The sequence below is a fragment of the Callorhinus ursinus genome, unplaced genomic scaffold (assembly GCF_003265705.2).
Source record: "Callorhinus ursinus isolate GAN/ISIS: 27379988/994484 unplaced genomic scaffold, GSC_fseal_2.0 scaffold3, whole genome shotgun sequence".
NCBI classification, from domain to species: Eukaryota; Metazoa; Chordata; class Mammalia; order Carnivora; family Otariidae; genus Callorhinus; species Callorhinus ursinus.
The window spans coordinates 12699037-12722635 of NW_027397065.1; the positions used below are offsets into that span (position 1 = coordinate 12699037).

A 23599-nucleotide genomic window follows, 5' to 3' on the forward strand; every position below is an offset into this window, starting at 1 on the left:
CCTCCTGCAGGCAAAACAGTGGCCCTCATTTGCAGGGCCAGTTACAGAAGCATTTTCTCTCAGGACCCAGTGGCAACAATGAGTAATATGGACTTGATTTCTGGTTCTAAATGTGTTCCAACAAATCTGGAAATGAAAAAATGTCATGTCATATCCTACCCTCATATATAGAAATTTTCTATAAGATTTGTAAATAATATTTTGTTTTATAAATTTATTACATCTGAGAATTATAAGTCCTTCATAACTTTACAGATGAGTTTAAAAAAGGATCGATAATAGGCATATTCAAACTATTTAGCCTATAGATAGAAAATAAATATCCTTTTATTATCTCTGAAGAAGATATGTAGCATTTTGATATGGAGGGTATTTTCCCTCCAGATGAATACAGTTGACCCTTGAACATTGTAGGGGGGGCGGTACCAACCCCACACACAGCTGGAAAATCCACATATAACTTTAGACTCCCCAAAAACTTTACTAATAGTCTACTGTTGACTGGAAGCCTGACTGATTACATACACAGTTGATTAACACATATTTTGAATGTTCTATATATTATATAATGTATTCTTAAGGTAAGCTAGAGAGAAATGTTAAGAGAGAATGTTAAGAAAATGTTAAGAAAATCATATGGAAGAGAATATAAATTTCCAGGACTGTAATTTATTTATCAGAAAAGATCTGCATATAAGTGGATCTGCACAGTTCAAACCCATGTTCAAGGGCCAACTATAATTGGAAAGGTACTTGAAACAGGTCTTTATAAAAACATAAATGTATTATAAATATACCGTTATAAACGATAGCATAAAGTCTAACCCTCCAAAGGGTTCACTTTCTTGTTCATTAAAAAATATCATAGTCATACTTCTACATCAAGATTCATTTTATTTTCTCTACCATATATATACTTGAGAATGACATTTTAGTAGTTCCCCACCCCTTTTTTAAAGCAGAGCAGTCAATATATGAAAACTAGTTTCCTGGTTTTGTCAGATGAAATGTGATTAGATAATAACTCTCAAGCTCCACTCAGTGATATTTATGTTCTGATTTGCTCATTCATTCATTTCAGCTGATTGGTCAAACACAGAATGTAAAACCTGGATCTTATTATTCAACTTATTAGCAGGAAGTTTGGGGCGATCTGAAATATTGTCTGGTTTCTCCGGTAATGACCTGTAAGGTTTTGCTTTGATTTCACTTTCAGGAAATGTAGGCTCAGAAAGCACAGGCTCAGAAAAGGCTTTTCTAAGATTTTCACTCTCTTCTCTGTTTTGCCTTATGGATTCTTCTTCTTGGAAAATTTTCTTTACCTTCTCCAGCACAGCATTAACACAGACTGTCTAATAATAATAAAAAAAAATTTGCAAAGTAAAGTTTCTGTTTAAGCTACTGAACTTCTAGTAATAAGTCCAATAAAATGTGTAACATAAAGTCATCAATCTACTTATTCTAATAAAGAAGCACTTCCTTTCCTGGCACATGATAAACATCAGGAGATTGATTCCTTGTCCTAAATATATTACACCATCATCTAGAAAGAAAATTAAAGCATAGTATGCTTCAATGAAGACATGTTTTACCTCTTCGCCCCCCCAATTCATTAAATGTTTTTTATCTTTACTCTCGGATTTAATTAAATGAGACTCCTTTCTTCTGAATTAAATGACACATTTTCTGGGAGTTGGAATTTGTCCTCAAATGTGTTAATATCTCAAAGTAGGTTTCTTGTTTTTACTTTCTCCCCCTACGCTTTGCTTATACCTATGTGTACAATTGAAAGGGCATAAACACATTAGTTAGAATTTAGTAAGCTAGTTGATAAGTGATTTCTAAGCAAACACATGATCCATTTTCCCTCAAAAAATGCCATTCAGTACTTTGAGTGTCAAAACAAAACACACAGAGAGATATAACTGAAAATTGGGAATCAGTAAGAACTATAATGATGAAGATGATGATGTTGCTAAGTATCTAAGGCAAGCAACAAGAATAATAAAATCCATAAAATATGAGAAGACCTAAACTAGCTTATCTTACCAAAGCAATAGCTAAAGCTCACATAATAGGCTATAAGCTCTTAGAAAGTTTTCCTAAAGAGGGCAATAGAGAAAGGATTGAGGGCCTTGGCTGACCAACCTCAATTTCTTCCCGATCTCCGGCCTCCTCTTTTCTCGGCCTGCGCCCCACTATAGAATGAGGGAATACCAGATGCTTTCCTTCATTTCCCTGCAGTTCGTATGTGGTCATGTGACCCTGTTTTAGCCAACAAGATAAAATATATCTGCTGGGGAGGAGGTCAGGAGGGATTTTTGAAAGTTTTTCTCCTGTATAAAAAGAAAGACTCTTTGTCTTTTGCGTCTAACTATCGCCTCCCCCTGCTTTGGACACTGATACAGATAGGATGCCTGAGCCTGAGGCAGCGAGGACCAAAAACGATAAACAAGACAGCACAGGAGAAAGATGGAAAGGCCCTGGGTTCAGATAACATTGTAGATCAACTGTACAAACCTGGGAACCATCTAACTCTAGACTTCTGATTAACTGAGATATTTAAATGTCTTCATCAATTAAGGCACTGCCAGGTATTTTTGGTTACTTGCATCCAAGCATATCCCAACCTAGAGCTATAAACCTTGAGGTCCATCACTTCCAGCTGCAAACAGCTTCATCCATTTATCCCCTAGTAGGATCATTTTCTATGTATGCCTTGTTGTGAAAAAAGATTAGTGGGGCACCTGGGTGGCTCAGTCTGTTAGGTATCCCAACTCTTGATTTCAGCTCAGGTCATGATCTCAGGGTCATGAGATCGAGCCCCCTGTGGCGGGATCCAGGCTGGGCATGAAGCCTGCTTAGGATTCTCTCTCTCCTCTCCCTCTGCCCCTTCCCTGGCTCGCCTTCTCACATACACACTCGCTCTCTTTCTCCCTCCTTTCCCCTCCCCCCAAAACAGATCAGGAAGCCCTGTTCTATTTGATATATTTCTTCTTCCCTCACCTACAAAATTTTATCTGTGCCCATTCTAACCACTTCTACCGCAGTCACAGAAAATGAAGGGTCTTGACTGAGGTCAGTATCTCTGTGTTTATTTTTAATCCATACCCTACCTCTTCTCTACAACTATTCCATGGCTTTTCAGCCTCTCCTTCTTGACTGCCTCTTGCCCTGAAACTTCTAATGTGCTCAAGTATCTTCTATCTTAAAATAAAAATCCCTGGCACCCTGTTTCTCTCTTGACTGCTATATGTGCTTGCTTTTCTTGATCAAACCAGGGTCTATATTCATGGCTTTAATTTTTATCATCTCCTCTTCACTGAAACCTCTTATTTCTGTCTTTGTTATTCTATCACACCACCTTGAAATAGTTACAAGATGGTTGACTCCAACATCTTTACTATTAGATCTTTATTTTACTTGACTTTTTCTGCTGGTAATTGACACTTAACTGCTCACAACTTCCTGAGTATTTCTTTGACACTTTCTCTCCTGATTCTCTTCCTACTTTTCTGATTATTGCTTCTTTGTCTCTTTCATGGATTTCTTCTTAGCTCACCTTAAATGTTGCTGTTTTTTACATTTCTGTTGATTTTCCACTCTTTTCACTTCCAGACTTTTCACTCTTTCCACAATGGTTCCACTCACCGGACATTAACTTCCAACATATAATTATTTGCTTTCAAAATCATAATTCCAGCCTTGACCTCTCCTAGACCTTGGGTGCATACATGACCAATTATCAGGTCACCAAAAAATTGTTTCTAATACCTACTTAGAAAGTTTATAGAATCCTAAGTCATGTGGGATGATTTCAAAAGCCTTCAATAAATTAGAGTTTAATTTAGTTTTAGTCTAATTTGTTAGTTTCACCACGGCTATTTCATCCCACTCATTTTTTGCAGTATATTTGCATCATAGTTCAGTTGATGTCATTTTTGTATGAGATTCACATTTAAGACACTGAACACTTCTCAAAAATTTTAAACACTTGCAAAATATGTTTGCAAAAAATATAAGTTCTTTTTAAAACTATGGATATGTTTATAAAAGTAAGTGCCTTTACTTTTTTTTCAAGGATGTCTTGGCTATTCTTGACCTTTTTCATTTCCCTGTAAATTTTAAAATAAACTAGTCAACTTACACAGCTGCTCATATTTTAATTGGGACTGCAATCAATCTATAGATAATGGGGAAAACTTAATCTTTATTATTGTGTATCTCATGATAAAAAATATTAACAAAAATGTGTAAGACCTCTAACAAAAAAGCCATAAGAATTATTAAGAAGAATTAAAGAAGACCTAAATAAATAAAAGGATATACCATGCTCATGGATTGAAGGGAGGACTTATTCTACTAGTTATCAAGATTTATAAAGCTCTTGTAAATAATACAATGTTGAATCAGTGTAAAAATAGAGAAATAGATTAATTGAATAGAACAGAGAATCTATAAACAGACCTACATATATAGACACTTGATTTATGACAAAAGAAGTGTTCTGGGGTGATAGGAAAAGTTTTTTCTCCCCAGTAAATTGAGTTGGATCAACTGGATACCTGTAGAGGAAAAATTTGTCCCTTACTTCATACCAATTCCGGACGGATTATAAATCTAAAAGTGAAAGGTAAAATAATAAACTTCCTAGAATATATCAGAAGGAACAGCTTCATGACCTTGGATATAGGTCAAGCTGCTCTAATTAAGACATAAAAAGCACTTAATATAAAGAAAAGATTAATACATTGGACCACATTAAAATTAAAAACTTCTGTTTTATAGACACTGCTAAAAGGGTGAAAGGAAGTCACAGAATAAAAGAAATAACCAAAAGAAGGTTTATGCATAGAGTATATTTTAAAAGTACAAATCAATAATAAAAAAGATAGAATAGAAAAACAGAAGAGACTTTAACAGAAATTCACAAAAGAAGATCCCAATGTCCACTTGATGCATAAAAAAGGAACTCAGTCTGATTAATAATCAAGGAAATGTAAATTAAAGCACAATGTGATAATACTACATACTCACAGGAATGGCTAAAATGGAAAAGACTGACAATAGCAACTGTTGGACAGTATCTACTAGAGATGAACGCGTGCATATTCTGTGGTCCAGAAATTTTACTAAAACATATGTACAAGAATATTCATAGAAACCATATTCACAATTGCCAAAACTGTAAGTAATATAAAATGTCAACCATAGTGTGGATAGTGACTTATAAATATTGAATATATACGTATTCAATCAATGAAATACTACACAGCAGTGAAAACCAACAACTATTGCTATAGGCAATGAATGAATTTCATAATGATAACTGAGCAAAAAGAGACAAATATAAAAGAATATATAATATATGATTTCATTTATATACAACTTATACTGTCTATGGTATTAGAAGTCAAAATAGTGGTTACCCTTTATAGAAGAGGTTCATGATTGTGAGGAAAGTGAGAAAGAGGTTTCTAGGATGATGGTTACATTTTGTTTCTTGATGTGTATGGTAGATAAATAGATTTTGTGATAATTCATCAAGCTGTGTACTTTTCTCTCTGTGTATTATATTTTTTTAAAAAAATTTAGAGGTAAGTATAAATGGCAGTGGATTAAAAGAAAATAACCTTATAATTTATAAAATCCTTTATATTTTTGTCATACTTTGTTTTTATTTTATTTTGTTTTATTTTAATTTTGAGAGAGAGAGAGAGAGCACACATGTGAAAGGCAGGGGAGGGGCAAAGGAAGAGTGAAACAGAGAATCCCAAGCAGGCTCCACACTCAGCGCAGAGCCTGATGCGGGGCTCAATTTCACAACCCTGAGATCATGACCTGAGCTGAAATTAAGAGTTGGATGCTTAACCAACTGAGCAACCCAGGTGCTCCTTTTGTCACACTTTGTAATGAACACTTTTGAATTATAGCACTTGCAATTCAAAATACACTAATATTTGTGTTCCCCAATATCATAGACTTAAATGATGGAATACTGAACTTTAGCCAACCATGGCACAATGGCTGAAACAAAACAAACGTAGCTAAGTGAAAATAAAACCAAAATGTTTTGACCAAATAATAATAAACTTTATGAAAATCATTTTATTCAAGTAAATTTGTTTTTGGTGGATTGACTTGCCTCAGAAATAGGTTGATTTTATCTCAGAAAAGTAATTTTTTTTAGAAAAGTAATTTTTAATGTAAAATTATTTGTGTAACAAGAGAACAGTACCTTGGTTTATGAATTTATAATATATCTATATCTTTAACATTACATGAAATAAGTATATTTATATCTAGATTCTAATAATTTTCTTAACTTACCAAATAAATTAGTGCTGCATATGAAGCATACATTATGCTAGTTAAAGCAGTCTTTGCTGGAAAAGAAATGATTTCAAACAAAGAACCCCTTCTGACCTGCAAAAACAGAAAAAAAGTTTTCTTATTATAATAAAAGTTTTCAGTGTTACAATATTAAATTTTACAATGTTACTGTAAAATGAGAATTTAAATATTTCTTTCTAAAGAAAGTCATCTGCTGGGTCTATCTTTTTTCACATTCCGAAAATATATTGGCTTATTTACTTATTAGTTTTTTTACAAAAAGGTACTTTCTTTTGCTATGACAGATCTATAAAAAATCTTGCATTTCCAAAATCTAAATTACTTTAACTTTTTTACATTTAACAAGTGTGCTCACTAGGGGGTGCCACTGTGCATGTTAGAAAAACAGCACTGGGTGTTAAACGCAAACAATGAATCATGGAACACTACGTCAAAAACTAATGATGTAATGTATGGTGATTAACATAACATAATAAAATTTAAAAAAAATAAAAAGCACATATACAAACAAAAAAAAGAAAAACAGTCTTTTCTTTGTTCAAATTCCTGTAATCATCCTTTACTAAATTATTCACCTCTTCATTAAGCAAACAGCAATCGAAATACTAAGCACTTCCTGCAGATTAATGACCTGATTGGAAATGTTAATCATGAGACTGCTGAAGGCCAGCATTCACCTTAGATGATCATTAAGCTTCAGGAAATGCTCTGTGCTCACATCCAGCAGGCTTTTTTGAAACCGAGAACGTTTACACCAATAATGAATTTGTCTCAGAAGTTTCTAGTTTCTGGTAATAAGCGTCTCTGCCTCAAACATAAGAGAATATATTTAGTTTAAGGGATTAGACTCTCTTTGAGGTCACCTCTGTTCCCTTGAGTAGGATATGAAAGGAGGGCCTTGGGAAAAACATTCCCTTCCCATTCAGCAGTGAAGTGGCAGTTAGCCATGCTCCTCTGAACTAAGTGCCAAGACACTCAATGGCTTCCAATAACTCCCAAAGGGACAGGCTGTAGCTAATAAAATCATGTAAATGCACAGTAAAAAATGCATAAAAACTAGAAAAACAGTATGTATGTGTACATTAAAGTTAGTTACGACACTGAAAAATTGAAACAATTGGTAGCAGAATGGTTAGGTGAATTAAGCTCTATCCACTCAATGGCATATTGCAGCCTTTTAAAAGGTGCTTCTGAAGAATGCGTAATAACGTTTTATTGAACAAACGTTTGCATGGCACTGTGTTCTAAGTGCCTGTTGCAGTATATTCAGTTTTCGCTCACTGCTGCCACTGCTGAAGGAAGAAGAAAATTGCCCATCACAATTTACCTTCTTCTCTCTTAAGTGATTTATGGAATGCTGAAGCCAAGAATACCATCCAGCCTACCAGCTAGGAGAGAGAGGCGGGGTGGGGGTCGGGGGCGGGTCAGGGGAGGGAGGCATTCCTTCTTATTCCTTGTCTTCCAGGCCATACTGAGTCCTAGATAGGGGAATAGGTAGGGGCAGTTTTAGCCCACTCTCTCCATAAGTTGGTCTGGAAAACTTCCCAGAGTTCCTGGCCTCTGGAAAGAGTTTCCAGGAACTGAAGCAGCTGCTTCCTGCTCTTTCCCTCTTGCTAGAAGAGTCAAATTGATGGCATGCTTTTGAATCTCACTATTAGGCTACAGGGAGACAGACAGACAAGTAGAGAGCAGACGCTAGGAAAGACAGTAGATATATTCCAACAAAATGCCTCCTAGTAGAGTAAAAGATTCATGAGTTTGTGAATATATGGATGTGCAGTGGGAGGTCTATACTCAATAACTGGTAGGCCATATACAATAAAAATAAAAGTGGGGTCTGCATGCATGAGAAATTACTCTGTTTCTGTTTCACCGCATCTTTTTTTTTTCACATTTTGTCCTTCACCTGAAGTAATTAAAACTGATTACTTTTCAAAGTTTCAAAATAAATTATATATCTGATACATGTTATGCTTCTGAATGATGAATCTGTATATTGCCTAAGGGTTACTTTTCCACCATCTTAATGCTTTTAATAAATACTTGCTATTCCTGTAACAAATCATTCCTGTAGAAAATATATTTCCTCCAAAATTTATGTGGCTACTGGCAAGTAGCCATTTTTCAATTTTATGAGCTACTTCCAATACATGTTTTTCATATTATAAACCATGCTGTTTCATTTTTGGCTTGCTATAAGCAGAAATAGTGTATGATAAAACAGATAAATAGGAGAGATTTGTAAATCAAAGAATGTATTTACATCATCCCAACCAATTAAAAAATTTTATCTGAACTTATATTAATTTTATTTGCATATTTAAGTTAAAGGAATGTTGATATCAGTATTATGCCCATATATTCCTTTTTTGAATTTTTAATATTAATATATATGTATATATAAGATATGTGGATATGTTATATGGTCATACTAACATCTCAGATATATAGATATTTCAACAGTAAAAACATTTCAATCTTTAACAAAATTTCTTTCACATAATTTTGAGTTCCACCTGTCACATAACTGTGACACCTCATCTCATAAAAGAAGTATCTGTGTTTATCTTATTTTCATTAAAATTGAGATAAATCACAAAAAAGCAAACCATAAGCAGTTTAGAAAATAATAAAGATCCACTTATAGATGACTCGAAGTTTAAAGAATCACCAGGCCCAAATTAGTTTTTGTTGTTCCCAAAACCACCTTGACAAAGGATACGTGGGGAGTAATAGAGAAACTTTAACTCAGTGATTCACAAGTGTTGCAAGAAGCACTGACTGGTTAATAGGCCCAGAAAAAAAGTATTTCCTGTAAGTTTGGAAAAGTTACATGACTCTGTCTCTGCTTGAGCAACCCACAGTATTCATGAACCCAGGAAGGACTCCTAGCAGTCCATAGTAAAGAAAGCTATTGGACTTCGTTTATCCCAGTATTACTATCCTGTAGAATATTGTTCTTGAATAAGCTCTTACTCACATGGTCCTATAAAAGCTTAAATGTCCCAATCTCTTGGCCAACCTGGAGAAGTTATGTCTTCAAGATTCCAGGGATTCTACTTTCCAGGAATTGTCCTTTTTCCCCAGGTCTTGAATTATACCACCCAAGATAACCTCATGGCAGGCCCATCGAGAACCTATAGAAGTTCTTGATATTTTTGAGGTTTACATATATATATTTTTTACATAAAATATGTGAGGTTTGAGTTTAAACTCCAGTCTACGTTGACGTGTTGGGGGTGAGGAAGAAACTATACTTAGAGAAGTGTCTGATCTTCATCCTGAAAAGGGAGCACAAGTTCACTGGGATCCATGTAAATCACAGCCATTGTAGATGGTGAGGGTTTTCTTCACTTTTGCCCACATCTGGCCTACAGCACTCCACAGTGCCTGTACAAAGGAGAAACAGTCATCTCTAATGCCACTATAAGGAAGATTGTGACATATATAAGGAAGATTGTATCATAGCAAGAGCTCCTGTGGCCCTGCATTGCCCTGCCAAAGTCAACAACTACGTCTGGGAGCTGACGTGTCTTGGCTGAAGTCAGTGTTCAAGCTGATTATCTAGGTCACTGCAGCCTAGAGCAGCTGCAAGCTTTACTCATCCAGACAGCTTCTAAGGCCAAGCAGATGCACCATTCTTTAAAGTACTGATGCTGGGGATGTTGAAAATCACCAAGAAATGATCTAACCAGAGTTTTCCATTCCTGAGGCCCTTTTAGACCTAGCAGATAACTTGCTATACTCTCAGCCCTACATAAGCTGGAAGGGTTTGAGAAACAACCCGACTCATCACCCATAAAGACAGGTGCAAAGGGAGTCTCTTTTAACAAGCTGGAGAAGACTGACTCCAACTATGTGCTCATGTTAAAACAAGCCTTTAGGGTCTCTTCAGGTCACTTGTATCAGTTGGGTCTTTGGATAGTTCATATTGGGCTCAATATCTTTGAATATGCTAACATAAATAGGACTTGCTCTAGGGCTGAGCATATAATCAGAAAGGCTTGGGCATATTGTCAAGGAGCTCCTGTAACAACATTCATACTCTAATTATCTTGAGGAAGACTATTACTGTATGCTTCATCTCAGACCACATCAGGGGGCTGAAATACTATCCTAGTCATAGGTAGTATCCTAATGAAAATGCTCCTCTATTACCTGTTCTTGAGGGAGCAATCTGCCTCACTGGCAACCTCTGCTACATAATATCAAACAGAGTTTTGGTAGAACCATTTAAGGTGCTCTATGCACACAAGTATCTTTCTGTCATTAATTATCCTCAGATCAGTGAGAAGTCAGACATATGAAGAGGATCTTTAACACCTTCAGATAGGTTAACTAGGCTGCTTACCTTCCTATATAAAGTGATGTCCTCCATGCATCTACAAAGCATATCCCTTTGCATTAGCAATCTCAGATTTCACTCCTTTTACTTATGCACACCAGAAAGTTCCACTTTGACAAAGGCAGCCTGACAATCCTTGAAGGAATTCATGCTGGAAGCCACTCTGGATAAGCTAAACTCTGTCACTATAGAAAGACAGCCTAGCAATGTATGTACCAGGGCTGGTGTAGCTCCCTCATGCTATGCCACTTATCTCTCTGGTACACTGGTACCCTGGAAAGGCTCCATTCGCAGACCAATCCTTTGACCTCCACCACACCTCTTATATTACTCTGTTGTTCCTTTGACTCTCCAGGCCATTATCGTCACTATTTATACTTCTATTCCTTCTTCACTGGGACTTTTATATCTGAGATATGTTGTTTTCTTGCTTGCTACAACATAATTCCTCTCAGTAGAAATTCTGATTCTCCACCCTAGCTAATACATATTATCCAAGTAAAGCTTATTCCTCATTCCTAACCCCTAAGGACCCGGAAACATCTGACCTGAGACTGTTCCCACTTGTCTCACTCTAGCCATATGGAACTGCTTACATTTCCTAAATAAGTTATGCTCTCTCTGACCTCAACATCTTAATATACAATGTTCACTTCTGGGAATAATACTCCTACTTCTTCACTTGGTTAATAGCTCCTCTCTCAAGATCCAGTACAACACTGACTATTCTGTGGAATTATATGCCCCTTGTTGATGCTTCCATAGTACACTTTGCACACTCTGATCATGCACCTGCTGCACTCCACTGACACTGCTTACTTGCCGATCATCCACACAGTCCATATAGGGCAAGAGCAAGACATCTATGAATCCTAGTATCTAACTTAGTGATTTTACATGTCAATGTTCAATAAATATATGTTGAATAAATGAAAAAGTAGAATAATACATCACTTCCAGAAAGAAATGTAACGATCTTATATTAAAATTCATAAAAGATACCAGATGAAAGACATCTGGTTCCAGAAGTAGGGCAGACTGAGCTAATGTGGAACCCTCTGGAAATTCTATATAAATACCCCTAGAAATGCCCCTAGAAATTCTATATAAAATCAAACTCCAAAATGTAATACAAGACTGAGTTTACAAAAAAGAAGAGAAGGAAAAAAGAGGGAGGGAGGGAGGGGTGGGGAGGAAGGCAGGAAGGAAGGCAGGAAGGAAGGCAGGAAGGAAGGAAGGAAGGAAGGAAGGAAGAAAATTTCCCTGTGCCAGGAACTAAAAGGCGGAGCAATAAGTGTGTGAGTATATGTCCCAGGAAGTATCAAAGAGAGATAAGTAAAAGGAAAATATGAGTAAATAGACATAAAGAATAAAATGAAAATGTCCAAAGTATGTTTAATAGATACTCCAGAAGAGATTAGAGAAAATGAGAAAGAGGTAATATTTGAACAAACAATGGCTAAGAATTTCCCAAAACTGAAAAAATTATCCTTAGATTTAAGAATCACTATGATTCACAAAAAGCATTTTGACAACAGCTAATAAAACTGAAGATATGCATCCCTCGTGACCCAGTAATCCCTCTTCTAGATGTATACCTGGAGAATGTCTCTCACACACAGATAAGGAGTCATTTACAAGAGTGTTCAATGAAATACTGTTTGCAAAACAAAACGAAAAAAAAACTGGAAACTAAATTGCCCATCTGTCCAATAATAAACTGTGGATAATTTTCTCTTACAATGAGATATGACAAAGAAGATTAAAATAATAAACCATAGCTACACATTCAAAAATGTTGAGTGAAAAAAAAGTTTCAGAAGGATGAGTACAGTACAATATAATTTATATAAATTTTAAATATATGGAGAATAATAGATGTATACACATGTAGTGAAACTATAAAAGTATGCACACAAATGCACACACATCAACCTCAGGAAAATGATTACCTTTGGTAGAGAAAAAAGTGGGGACTGGATCAGGACATGGTTAATTATATTTCTTTTTATAAAGGAGATATCAAAATCTATATTGCAAAATATTACTACCAATTTACATTTGGATGAGACTTCTGATACACTACCTTTAAAATGTTTTGAAATGTTTTATTGATAAGAATTTTAAAAATCAAAGCTAGATTCTAAGACAATTAGAGTAAGAGCAGAGGAGAAGAAATTTCATGGGTGTTGATTTTGAACTGATGTCACAGAGACAGTCACAGTCAGCATATGGACCTTAGGTCATTTATTCCGTCCCCCTGCTTCTTTCAACTTAGGTTCCTGGGATACATTATCACAATTAAGCTTTCAATTTGCCTGTGAAACCCACTGTCAGTTAGGGCAAAAAGGCAAATGCATTGTGTTCTTCAGTTCTCATGACTGGATAAAAGGAAACATAAATTCAACTGGAAAGATAGATTATTTTCCTGCCACTGAATTTGCATGAGTACTGGGAGGCAATTCTCTGTGGATGTCTCTCTTTCCTGTATAGATTGGGCTTTCTGAGCAAAGGACATGGTTGAATAACAAACAGCTTTAGAAGCTAGAGAAAGTATATTCCTCTGGAGGGATCTAGAGACGTACTTCCCAAGACATGTCACAGGGCACTAAAGAGAAAGCCTTCTCCTTAAACTTTCTAGAAACATTTACTTCTCACCCCCAACCCCCTCTTACTTTTTCTCCCTTTGTCTCTCTGTCTCTTGTCTCTCTCTCTCAGGCTGGGCCAATAGGCCAGCACTCCTATAAAAGCTGAGTCTCCGAATTTCAGGCTCCTGTGCTGTACTGTGATGCAACTCACCACACTTGGCTCTTGTCACATTGCCCTGTGGGACCTGAGGGCTTAGCTATTGCTCTGACTGCTGCTTGGCAGTTAATAATAAACACTCTCTGTCTCTGATTCAAGGGAGTCGTGGGCCTTCTATCGGTGTGTGTGTTTGTACAGCTGTGGCAGGCTAACTTGTTAGCTCGTAAATAGTGTAAAATCTCAGAGTCTTCAGTGCTGACTTAGCAAAGAGAAGCAAAAGGAAAGACTGAATGACATAATGGACAGTGTCTTTAAATGTGATTCCATAATACATACAGAAATATTCTTCAAAGGACATTTCTTATATCAACCCTCTATAAAAACTGTGGGTTAATGCAAGGAAAGAAACATCAAGGCAAAATGTTCATTTTAGCAATGTATTTCAGTGGATATTGCACAGCTCAGCTGTATTTCTTTTTGACAACCTAAAGATACAGGAATAACGTTTATACTGCTTAGAGAATGCAGTAGGTAACAAACATAAAGCGTTTTTTACTCTTTCAAACATCAGGTATTATAAGGGAGCCTTTTATAGTTGCTATCTCAGGCAATTCATAGTTGAACCTATCCCATGATTTCTGGAAATGTTAAAAATCTTTGATTAAAGAGAGATTCCTATGTAAAGGATAGCTTGTTGATTTTAGCCACCGTCATCCATTTTCTCATCTTTTCAAAATAACCCAAATTTTGTTTGAGGATTCATCCTTTCCCCATTCTCTGGTCATGTGGTCTGGATGGAGCTCCAACCTCCACTGTAGGGAGAAAGCAGGGAATCAGGTCCTGGGCCAATCACTGCACCCCATTCCCCTGGTTTAGAGGTAAGCCTTTCTCGGAGAGTGAACCTCAGGACTTGGCTGGGAATACCGGCTCCAGGACTGTCATTCTTTAGGGCTGTAATTGAACCTGGAAGGATGGAGTCCTGGGCACAGCGGCAAATCATCTTGTAAGCACGAAGGGAAAGTCAGTGTGTGAATGGAGGCAACACAGAGGAAGCAGAGCCAGGAGATGGGTAGAAGAGAAAAAAGGAACCCTGAAGGCATCATTTGAGTACCTCCATCCTGAAGCCTTAGCAACTCCGGATTGTTCAACTGCAGGAACTAATACATACTTTTTGGCTTCACTCCCTTTGAGCCACGGTTCTTCTCCTTTCAACAAAGGGTCAAAATGATGCACCCTGGGGTTCAGGTGCCAGGCTTGCAGGAGTCCCAATCGTTTGTAACGAACATTTAGAATGCCTGGAATAATGCTCAAATGGAAACCCCCAGAGTTTTAAGTCACAAAGTTTAGAAAAAAAGAAACTGGTCCTGAACAAGGTTTTAAGAGCTGTTGTCCTTAACAATATATAATAGAGCCTCAATGTAACAATGTAGAAGCTGTATTTTGAAATACACTAGATGTCAGTGGGTCTATCACAATGAGTTTATAGTTGAATATATTCAAATATGCTAAGTCAAACAAAGATTATCTTGGAATATAGCAAGGTTATGGGGGAAAAGGAAAAGGAACAAAACCATCATTTTTAAGGCTTATAGGATTCCTTTTAGGTTTCATATAAGTGATAATCTATATGTTGATATTTAGGTTGAACCATTTGAAATTCAGTTTCATAGAGCTCAATCAAATAACAGAGCAGGAAAAAGGTCCACATTACTTCCTCTTTCCGATTTATTTAAACTGGAATATATATAGTATATTGAAAAAAGACCAAACCATTCATTTCTTATCCGATTATTCTTGTTTCATATGTAGGACAACCAAATGTGCTACATTTTCAAATCTTGCAATTTCAAAACAGTTTCTAAAAAAAAGAGTCCATATCTTGTGCACATGTTAATATTCACTCACCTGCACGTTATAGAGGGGTTGCTTCGGTGCATTAACTTCCCTCAGCAAACGATGTGATATGTCCCTTAACTCTAGAAGTCTACAAGCAAGCTGAGGCTGCAGAAGTTTGGCCACTGATTTGGAAGATCTGGATATGCTGTTTAATCCTTGAATTAATGTTCCTCGGTTGATCCTCGCTAAGGCGACAGCCATTCTGATTTTGGATGGTTTCTGCATGGGTTCTCTTTTCTGGAAAATAAGCCTCTAAAAAATGAGTGATGTGTGATTCTCCCGTGAATTATTACAATCTCCTTCAGACCGAGACCAAGTAGCACATAACAGCATATTATGCACAGTCCTATGCATATACTCAGTGTCCAATAATTATATCCCACCCCCACATACCTAAACTTTTCAATAAATGTATGATTTTTGCCTTAGCATAAATATCCAGAATTTAAGTTACTAGCCAAAAATCTAAATTTTTCATTTTTCTCTCTAGGTTTCTTTATTTTTGCATTGATTTTTTAAAGAGCACTTTCAAAAGTAAGCAGTTCTTATTCAAATATTACTCAATGTTTGAATTATTTGAACAATAATTCTTATTCAAAACTGTTACAAATATTTTCCCAGTTTATTTAAAAAATTCAAATGATAAAGCATTCATATATAATGCATGGTACAATTAAAAACTAAATAAAACAAATTCCCTATATATTAATTAACAAACTTAAGAAACTTTTACTTCTAAAAACTTCAAAACTTGTGAGCATTCTGAAAGAAAAAATTTGTGGCATTAGCAAAATATATGACATGTAGATCTTTCCCTGCTGTACCAGAAAGTGAACCACAGAGAAATTACTTACAATGTGGTTAGACTGCATTCCAGGCAACAACAAGTATAGTTGCCATTATTCATTTAAGCAATTTTATGGCCTATTCTGGCTTTTTCATATATGACTTGGGGGAAACTAATGGTTTATAACACAAGAAGCAACTTTGAGTCTCTATTTATTGAATCCAAATATGTAAGTACAAAACATCTTTTAGATGGATTGTTTTGGTCTACAATGAGCAGCATGTATTTGCTTAAGAGCTAGTGTACTGTATATTTACTTTAAATGCCTCAACTGTTATCCTGAAGAAATAAATTATTGCTGTTTTTGTCATTAAAGTTCAATGCTTCTCTTACTGTTTTAATATTCGTGACCGGAAATAACCAAAAAGTATACTAGCCTTTCAGCGAGGATGTACATCTGCAGCATCAGTCAATTAAGCGTCTGCCTTTGGCTCAGGTCATGACCTCAGAGTGTTGGGTTGAGCCCCTAGTTGGGCTCCCTGCTCAACGGGGAACCTGCTTCTCCCCTTCCCCTGCCGCTGCTCATGCTCTCTCTGGCTGTCTCTCTCTCTCTTTCTCCCTCTCTCAAATAAATAAAATCTTTAAAAAAAAATAAATATTTGCCTCTATAGAGAATAAGACTATCTGTAATTGATAATCCATGAATCAAAACTCTCCTGTAGGATCATATAATTTGTGTTGACAAAAATACAGCATTTATGATAAACAATATTTTTAAAAATTCAGATGTGCATTAAAATAATGCTTCAGTGCACTTTGTATTATATTTCTCATTTTAATATTGTCATAAATTCATAGCTTTTTCCAACAGACTCAACTTGTTCCTAGTTAATATCATCTTTGTTTCCTTTTAATACTGAAATCGTTACAATTTGATGACTGTGCTTCCCTTCATGTTTTTTTTTTTTTTTAAGATTTCATTTATTCATTTGAGAGAGAGAGAGAGCACAAGCAGGGGGAGCACAGGCAGAGGGAGAAGCAGGGAGCCCAATGCGGGACCCGACCCCAGGACTCTGGGATCATGATTTGGGCCAAAGGCAGACGCTTAACCGACTGAGCCATCCAGGCGCCTCTCCCCTCATGGTTTTTAAAATGCTTTCCTTTTTCGATACTTTCATAGATATGTCTGAATCTCTGAAAGAAACATTACCTCTAGCAACAAAATATCTGACCACCTTTATTTTCTCTGACACAAAACATACAGTCAGCTTGTTCCCAAGAAGACCATTTCTGCTTTCAGAATAGTATTAGAAACCAAATATAGACATTGAGGTGCATGTAAAGTGGTTTTTTTTTGTTTGTTTGTTTTTTTGAGGCTCTGAGAACAGAAAGGAAACAACAGAGGAGAGGCCACTTACAGTCCTGGAGATGCAGAATGAGATTTTCCTCTTTAAAAAAAAAAAATAATCACCAGTTTATAGTGATGATTACAATTCACTTTTTTTTTTTTTTTTTTTTTTAAGTATATGTGCTGCCAAAGCGAGCACGATTCCAATTCACTCTTACCTTCACAGAATTTTTAAAATAGGCTCTGGTAAAAAAAATTGTTAAATAAAAGGTTTTTTTTTTTCCTTTTCTTGAGCTACCAGCTTTTCCCTTTGTCTACTATATATGCTATATATTTTCCTAACAAGCCGCGTGTGTAAACTTAACTGACCCCAAGTGAAGAAGTGCTCACTTCTTCCCCTGGTTTTGCTGGACCCTTGTCCTAAGCATCCTGGAATTGGCTGCAAAATGTGCAAGTTTACATGATTCCTTTTGTCATCATTATCTTCTAAGCACGTTACCAGGTGTGAGAAAACCCTTCCCCTCCCACCTCAGAGACACACAACAGTAATAATCATTTACCACAAGAAACCTAGTGTCGATTAATCAGATTGTTTTGAGAATCCTCCAAATTTCACTCTTTGGATATATCCTGCTTTCCTGTTTTTTTTCCTAGAGCCATACTCATCTCTCTATCATCAATTGTTTTAATGCTGAACTCCAATTTCTGTTACATTAGCTTTTTACTACTCTACATCCAAAAAAACCCAGCCTGTCAGCAAGTCTTATTCAATTCTGTCTTTGAATAGTCCTAGAGTTTGACCACTTCTCAATACCCCCCGTGCCAAAACTCAGTCCATTGCATTTATCCACCATCTCTTCTCCAGACTAGTAAATTAGCCTCCTCAGTGGTCTCTCTGCTTCCATCCTTGTCTATGTTCATTCTATTCCTCAACACCTCAGCCAGAGAGATACGATTAAAACTTAGATCCTATCTTGCTTTTCTGCTCTGCTGCTTCAGTGGCTTCCTAGTGCACTCAGTATAAAGGCCAAATTACAAACAGTGGTCTACAAAGCCCTACAAAGGTTGTCTTTTCTTTACCTCCCTAACCTCACTGTCTTTTTCTCTCCCTTTCCTCCCCGCTATTTGTTGAGTTTGTTAAGTTTACTTCCACCTCAGGGACTCAGCACTAGCTATGCCATTTGATTCTTCAAAGGTACCAAGGTTTCTCACTTGCTTCCCTCAGGTCTTAATTCAAGAATTACTTTTTCACTAAGACCCTCTTAGTCACCCTACCTTAATGGTCAATTGTTTTCCTTGTTCCCACCCGTATTTCAAATCTCTGCCATATTTCTTCTTCTTCTTAAGACCTATCATTAACATAATATATAGTTTATTTTCCTTGTTTCTTGTTTTCCTACTTGACTAGGATGTAAGATCTATGATAGCAGTGTTTTATATCTATTTGGATCACTGATCTTTCCCCAGTACCTAGAATAGTGTCTGGTGCATAGTAGGGTACTCTATAAATATTTGTTGAAATGAATAAATGAGGAGTATCAGAAAATATAACAAATTAACATAGAGAAATAGAGGAATATACCAAATATTAAATTAGAAACCACCCTGAAAGTTTTCAATGTACAATATGCTCTGTAACTTTGACAATTATGGTAGTGTCCCACTAGAAACAACATGCCAAAGACAAAAATATAACTGAATTATAGAACACAATCCTACTCTCATCATATTTAGGAATTCTATACTAATAAAAGTAATTTCCAGATGTCACTGGTGCAGCCCCAAGAGTTTTGTCCTACATGTTTAAAAAAAAAAAAAAGAAGCCAAGAGAATTCAGAAAAGTACATCTACAGTTATAAAAATCCAAAGTTTTATATGGATTCTAATATGTTCTGCTTACAACTCCCAATTTTATAGTATAAGGTTAAGTGCAAGATAATTACAGAATAAAACACATAATTGCCTTTCATAATTAAAACCACAAAAATTGACCCTATTTTACCAGAAAAGATTTCTCTCATTCAAGTAAAGATCATCTAAATTAAAACTTTTTAGTTCCTTAATTGTAAAATACATTTTCATTTGTTCAAATGTAAAAGTTTAGTATTTTTAAACTCTCATATGGAAATCATTTGCAATTTGCAAATGTAAACCTTTAAAAATCACTGTTTTTGCTAAAGGAAGTGGATACTGAAAGTACTGGGGTCTGCGTTGCACTGGAGCGTACATGACATCAGAAGCCATGACTTCAAGCTAAGGTTCTAAAATTAACTTCCCTCAGCCCCAGGAAGAAAATTTCCTTCAAAGTCGTTAGTCATAAAGAACTATTTAATACCCACTATTCTTGGATATATCCCTCTATAAAAATCCCACCATCACTCCCACCAAAGCTTTTATTTGTTTCAGGCCAACAAGATGGTCTTTTCCTAAATAAATAAGTGCCTAAAACCTCTTTAAAAAGTTTTAAATATTAACCATGAAATTTAGAGATTTAAGATCCAACCCAATTAATTAAAACCCTCCAACTATTCTTAAAACCACTCCTTTCAGTATGCTTGGGAATTATGGATCATCCCCAAAATAATAAAATTTGTAGTATTTACAATCTGACCTTTCAAGTATAATTTAGTTATTCAAGTATTAGCATTGTTTTCTGAATAATTTATTTTTGAAGTACAAGTAACTTCAATATGTTACGATATCCCCTAAGAACTTGGATTTCTTGCCAATTTCAGCAAAGTAAATGGTGGAAAAAAGAACAATGTGTGTTGAAAATGAGACATAAAGTAACTGTGTTTATATTCTTCTCTGAATGAGGTAAAGTTCTTTTAAGTAAATAAGTTCGGTGTGTTGGAAATAGGAACTCAGAGTTCTTTCTTTGGGATCAGAATATCAAGCTATTTCACTATTAAACCAAACTTATGGCTCTAGTGATAATGAGGCTATTCAGGGGGTAGGAAGAGATGAAGGGAGTTGTAAAGAAAGTTGCAACTTCTTAGATTATTAAACACAGTTTCTTTAATGTTGTCGGTGGTGAGAGAATCACAACTTGGAAGGGGAAACAGGGCTTCCCAGACTGTGCCAGTCTCAGCCATTTCACATCCTAGACCAGGCATGGTCACCTGCCCATTCCTTCTCCAATACTCCAGAGCATACTCAAGAAAAATCTCCAACATTTAAAAAGACTCTATACTAAAACTAGGGGAATTCCGAAGGGGAAGCAACTAGACACCGAATCTAAGATACAGATTTATAAAATCTGGTTTGTAGTCTGGAGCTTTTAAGCCTCATCCTGTCCTACTTAATGGACCACCATTGGGATGCCATCTTACCACTAGGTATCCAGATATATACACTTTAGTATCAGCCCTCTCCAAAGTCTAGACCCAAGACTAATGCCATTGGTTCATATGTACTTGATATTCTGGGAACATGCTCTGCTGTTTCACACTTTTTGTCCTAATGGACACTGCTTCCTCTGCTCCTATCCACTTACCCTATCCCTTTTTTCACTTTGAAAATTCATATTCATCCTCTGAAACCCAATTTAAGCATCCTTCCTCCATAAAGCCTTCTCTGACCATCTTAGGTAGAGCCACTCATTCCTCCAAGTTGGATTTACCTCTTACCATATTCCAAAACAATTACTTGTTTACAATTCTGTCTCCATTAGATTAAGCTAATTGACTAAAAGCATCCTGTCTTATCTCTGTATTCCCTATCCCCAGTCCCAGTCAATAGGAAAGTATTTAGTAAATGTCTAATGCCTGGTTATATGGATGAATGTTTAAAAGTGGCTCTAATATCTCTCCTTTGAAATGAAATATATAGACTTTGTGATTACTATGTTACTCAGAGAGCTTTTTTGTTTACTTCCAGGTTTTGGCTATATTCCTCATGTTTGATATGACCAAAACTCTGATATCTGGATGAGGAAATTATTACTGTACCATGTAACTTTACAACATATTCTATTCCAACTGTGGTCTAGATGACTAAATATACTTTTCCATTAAGAGCTGTGTACTTTTAAGTAAATTAGGTTACAAAATATTACTTTTTCCTGATGTCTTTTTAGAATTCTGTACCTATTCCCTCTTCCACTCCCAATATTTTATCTGTCTCAAATCCTTTTGGGAACAGAGGTTATACAAAACATATGCACATATGCTTTGTTTAAACTGATATCACTATTTTCTTTCCACATTAAAACATACACCCATACCTTATTTATCTTTCCATTATTATAATTTATGTTGGTTATTTTTTTTTACTAATTTAATTGCCATAGATTTTAGTTAAAATATATCTAAGTATTTTCCTGATTTTTGTATTAAGCAAATCTTAAGTAAATATAGCAAACTACATACATTGCAATTGTGGCTACGAGAGAGTTCCACATTTCCAATCTAACAACACGGTGATTTTCTTTAAACTTAATTTATCTATCTCATTTCTTTGTCCACCATCTTTCTGCTTTCCATAGACCCACCCACTGAGTAAGATTTAAATTTGTTCTTCTGAGGCAAAATTAATTTCTTCCTAAGCTTCAGGCACTGATCTCAAAGTCAAGCATTAAATAATGGATATGATATTAAAAATACAATATACTTTTGGTAATCCTTTTTAAAGTTATGAAATCACATTACCTGATTAGACTGTGATAATCTGAGGATGGTAGGGAATTCATCTTTAAACTCATCTATAAGGTCCATGATGACTTTCTGGATCCCCTCGACTGAGACAAAAAGAAGTTGTGGGGGGAAAGTTAACGAAAAACATCACCTAACCACAATTCAAAAGAACATGGGACACTGGGTCCACTTTGTAAGTCCCTGGGAAAGCAAGTAAACCCTAGGGGACTTTATTCCCCATTGTTTCCCACACCCATATCCCCTTTACAATGAGATTGCTTATACTTCTTCCAGAAAAGTTCTTCAACACCTGCCCACATATCCACCCAACAGGTTTGATTGGCATGACAAATTCTTGCTTGGGTTCCTAGTGCTTGGCAAGTTTGCAGGCCAGGGCAACACTTGTCCTACTCTGCCATTAGTGAGGGATGAGGGCACCCTTCCACTCAGGAAAGCAGGCAAGGACAGAACCTACAGCTCATTGCCAGAATTCTTTGTTACTGCACAATGGGCCTCTGAGAGCTTGTTACAGAATCTTCTGAAACCACTCTGGCAGTGGAGAAGAGGAAGAATGTGTTTGAAGGCATAAGGGTAGGAGAAAGGAGAATGAAAAATAAACCATACTAAGGAGTTCTGCATTATTTGGAATTTTGACCCAACTTCTACAGTGATACCTCAATTAATGGATCATCTGAGAACAAAGCTCCCTTTGAAGACAGTTGGCATATGCTTTAAAAGAAATGCTTCACACATGATGCCAAGAGGAAAAGAAACACCAGCAGTTAGTTCAGAAAGACTTCTGAACAGATTGTTTTTCCTTCACTCAAATAAGGATCACTAGGTCAAAAACAAGCAAAATTATAAAATCTATGGTTTCCCTTCTTTAAAATTCCTCCTCCTCCTCCTTCTTCTTCTACTTCTTCTTCATCTTTTTCCCTCCTAGTACTCTCCCACTCCATTATTTTCCATTTATCAAACCTAGGAAGAATTTCATATCATGTGGATTTGATTGAATACCTAGTTAATATTTTCATATGGATGAATTCGGAGTTGATTAACACAAATCCCATTTTAATTTGAAGCCTTTGCAATGAATTTTAGCTAGACCATTGTCTTTGTCAAGCATAAGCTGTGGGTGCTAGAGGTTTGTTCATTGGAGCTGTCTAGGAAAGAGAAAAATGTTCATCAGAGAATGCCTCTATCATGTGAAGCCTGCCAGACCCCCGCCTTTAATTTGTCTTTAGTCCTAATCTGTCTGAGAACACTCTTCACCATACCACAAATACTTCTCTTAACCTTAGAATAACATGCTTCCCTCCATCATGACCCTAATGCTTAAGATAATTACGCCCTTAATATGTGGAAATTGCAATCCTTTGCCAGAAAGAAAATCTTATTAGACAATGATGAACACACAAACTGAAAGTCTGTAAGAAATGTAACCCTTTATTTGTCCTATTATGATATGTGCCTATCAGAATTTACCCCAG

The 23599-nt window shown here is 36.0% G+C and overlaps 1 protein-coding gene across 4 annotated transcripts in view; it reads right to left on the reverse strand.

Annotated features, from left to right (window-relative positions):
• Nucleotides 1-1064: 1064 nt before the first annotated feature.
• SPATA9 (spermatogenesis associated 9) overlaps nt 1065-23599 on the reverse strand; it is a 43610-nt gene continuing 21075 nt past the window's right edge. Inside the window, exons 1-5 of one of the 4 annotated variants that reach the window (XM_025866799.2) lie at nt 22395-22571; nt 22125-22213; nt 15350-15577; nt 6331-6426; nt 1065-1352 (exon numbers count right to left, since the gene is read on the reverse strand). In XM_025866799.2, coding sequence (XP_025722584.1) covers nt 1065-1352; nt 6331-6426; nt 15350-15577; nt 22125-22213; nt 22395-22455 — 762 coding nt within the window. In that variant the 5' untranslated portion in view covers nt 22456-22571. Of the gene's footprint in view, nt 1353-6330; nt 6427-15349; nt 15578-22124; nt 22214-22394; nt 22572-23599 lie in introns of those variants that run through there. The other 3 variants (XM_025866801.2, XM_025866802.2, XM_073888298.1) reach the window with 3 other exon arrangements.